The 3,431-nt window shown below is 38.1% G+C and overlaps 1 protein-coding gene across 1 annotated transcript in view; it reads right to left on the reverse strand.

Annotated features, from left to right (window-relative positions):
• Positions 1–1,915, reverse strand: part of LOC103372138 (synaptosomal-associated protein 25) — an 11,451-nt gene extending 9,536 nt beyond the window's left edge. The window contains 2 exon segments of the mRNA XM_008301703.1: positions 545–568; positions 1,826–1,915. Of these exon segments, the coding sequence (XP_008299925.1) occupies positions 545–568; positions 1,826–1,915 (114 nt within the window).
• Positions 1,916–3,431: the final 1,516 nt, after the last annotated feature.

Raw genomic sequence — 3,431 nt, forward strand, 5'->3', positions numbered from 1 at the left:
CGACCTGCAGTAACCTTTAAACCCCAGAGTGTGTGTGTGTGTGTGTGTGTGTGTGTGTGTGTGTGCCTGGGTGTGTGTGGTAGCGGCGCCGGGAGACCAGCTGTCTCCGCGGTAACCAGGTGAGCCAGGTGTCTTTAAAGGGACGGCGCTGCCCTCTGGGCCGAAACGAACCCGATCGGCTCGATTTAGTTTCTGTTTGTTGGATACGAGGCCAAATAAGCAAAAGTCAATAAATATAATTTCCAAACAGAGCAACAGGAGACAGAATAAATAAATAAAATAATAATAATATAAACGTTTATGTATACGAGGTGGACAGTGAGCGGTCGGATCGTCTGTTGTTGGAAGTTTATCAAAGATTTAAAGGTTGTTTTGGTCTTAAAATCATAAAAATAAAGTTCTTTAAATACATTTATGTTACAGATATCTGCTGTTATGACGGCCCAACTGCACTTCTTTCATGTAGATACTCTGAAATGTGTGTTTGTAATGTCCTAGTGTTCCTGTTCTTATTTACATCGTATATATAGTGTACATACATCACCTCTTTAATCTATAGTTGTGTTTTCTATTCTATTCTATTCTATTCTATTCTATTCTATTCTATTCTATTCTATTCTATTCTCTTCTGTTCTACATTTAAAGTTTCTTCCATGATGTAAAACATCCTGTGTTCTGCATCTTTTGTCAAATTAAATCTCCACCAGTTTCCTGGACATTTTAATTAACTCATTAAATCATTTCTGGGTTTATTCTCATCAGAGATTCTTCGGATGTGATATTCGGCATCTAACTCGTCCCACGGTTTTGACAAAATCCACATAAATCATACATCGAAACGTGCGGCTCGATCAGGAATGCTTCGCTGTGTCGTCCCGTAGCCATACGTCGTATGATTTTTATGAAATTAAAAAAAAAAAAAAAAACTGCGTTAAAAGTCCCCATTGAAATGAATGGGAAGTCGGCCATATTTGGAGCCCTGTGGCTTCGACAGAGTTTACAGCAGAACCTTTGTTTAACGTTTAAACGGCGCACAAGAGTTTGAATATTGTTGCTCTAAACCCATGATCTGATTTCTTTTAAGGTTTTTACGCAGGTGCAGTTTAAGTTTTATGAATTTTTCTTTGGCTATATTTTGACCAGAAAACCTTTATTTTGAAAAAGTGCCGTTAGCCTCGTTTCCTTCTCGCTGTTTTCCCTCCACGTGAGCACTCTACACATTAAACTGTGGGTGTTCGTGTCCTCTTTAACCCAGTGTGAGTGTCGTCGCTCATAAATCAGCTCAGAGCTCAGAGAGTCGACCATCCGCTCCCATTACCTCTGAGCTCTAAGAACCAGAACCAGAGTCTCTTAAACCTGCTGCCGGATCCGTACAGAACACCGAACGGACCTGGAAACACGTCAGAACGTTCACGACTGGATTCTGCTTCACACGCTGGAGGAACTCTTTTAATACGACTCGTGGTTTCTGAGCTGTGAGCGTTTAGTCGAGGGTCTGATGTTTGGTCTGCTGCTCTGCTCACCGCCTGAACCAGGGACTCACACCTGATTGGCTGATTGACGCACTTTCAAAGTAAAAGCTCAGAGATGTCCAGGTTCGTGAAGCATGTTTCAGAATAAATGTACTTCTACAAACGATACCTCGTGTTTAATTACAGCAGGACTTTAACTTGAACAGCTGCTAGTTTCTCCGTCATTATAAGCTCGTTAAATGTCTAATTAACTTCTTCTACGAGATCATTTTACAACAAAAACAGCCTCAAATTAATTCTGAAAGTCTGTCTGAACGCAGGAAAAGCCTCCGTGTGAGGTTTTAATAATTGACACGATGCTGAGAGTCGCTCACCTCGTCCGTGACCTGATTGGCTCTCCTCTGCAGCTCCTCCTGCTCTGATAGGACGGGCGGGTCGGCCATGTTTGTGTGTGTGTGTGTGTGTGTGTGTGTGTGTGTGTGTGTGTTCAGTCCCCGGCGACCAGATTAAGCATCAGGTGGTTTTGTCACCTGCAGAGAGAGAAACCGGAGAGACGATTGTTTGAAATGAGAATNGTGGACTTCATGAGTTGATGGAAACTTTACTTCTCGACTGTTTCTTTTCGTTTCCTTTGTGTCAGATCAGCGTCTTAAACAAACCGTCAGATGAATGCAGCAGAAGGAGAAAATGTTCCTTTGAGATGCAGCAGGAAACAGAAATAAATCAGTGAAGCAGCTCACAGTTGAATCTATTTCCACCTCTGAGCTGCACTAATCAGCCCGTTGGACCAGAACATTGTTTCTCTGCTTCCGTCCTGTTTATCAGCAGTGATGATGATGATGGACTTTATTGGTCCTGATTCTTATTAACATGTGACGTGATGGTGGTTTATTACCTCCTCCACCAGCTGGACCATCCTGCGTGTGCTCTCCAGAGACTGAAACACACAATTCAACAGACGCTCAGTGGATGTTCTGCACGTTCACATTTAATGAACAAGTGAAGCTTTTTTAAAACAGCACAAATGATGAAGATCAACAATTAAATCCAAGTCGGTCTGATTTGTTCTTTAATCTACGAATGATGGGAAACACCTCCACCAAACATCCTGTACTTATTAAAAAGAATTTTCCTGAAATGTTTATTTATTTGAGTTTATTTGTTTTTAACTTAGAGCTGAATAATTTGTCACCAAAAATCCAGAAAAAAGTCCAGTGCATCTACAAACCTACAAGTCAGCAAATGTGAGGAATGAAGTTTAAAATAATATGAAAAAAAAAATTAAAAATCATCTAAATATGCATTTTAAAAAATCTTTAGCTTAAAAGTTTAAACTGGTTTTACTTTATTTTTTTATACAATTTGAGGGATTAAGCTTATTTTAAAAAATTACATATATATAATAAGAATTAATAATGTAATTAGAATAATAACATTAAAAATAGAATAAACAAACAAATTAAAAAAAAATTCAGGAACATATAAAAATCAAAGCGTGCTCACGAGAAACACGGATTTATTTATTTATTTATTTTTAAACATTTTTCAAGGTTTATATTTTTAATTACTCAAGTTATTCTTAATAATTTTTTAAAAAATCAGGGTTTAATTTATTGCAGTTTTATTCCTACAGCGCCAGTTCACAACATGTGTCGTTTCATAACACAATAAAGAACATTTTAAAATAATAATTATAATGAAGATTAATCTCTAAAATGAACCGTTCTGTTTATAAAGCTGTGTTCTGATTTAGTTTTACTCCTGCATGTGAACCTGTTATGACGCCGTCGGGCCTCAAACTCGATATCTGGACTCGTTGGGTTCATTCGTGAATCTTTGTTTTCGTGGTTTTAAATGTTCTGAATGAATAAATGACTCGACTCCACTAAAGGGATGGAAAACCTCCTTTTAAAAAACCCTCAAAAAGACTCAAAATCAACAAAAAAAACAACTAAAACC

Source organism: Stegastes partitus, unplaced genomic scaffold, assembly GCF_000690725.1.
Source record: "Stegastes partitus isolate 25-593 unplaced genomic scaffold, Stegastes_partitus-1.0.2 Scaffold1702, whole genome shotgun sequence".
NCBI lineage: Eukaryota > Metazoa > Chordata > Actinopteri > Pomacentridae > Stegastes > Stegastes partitus.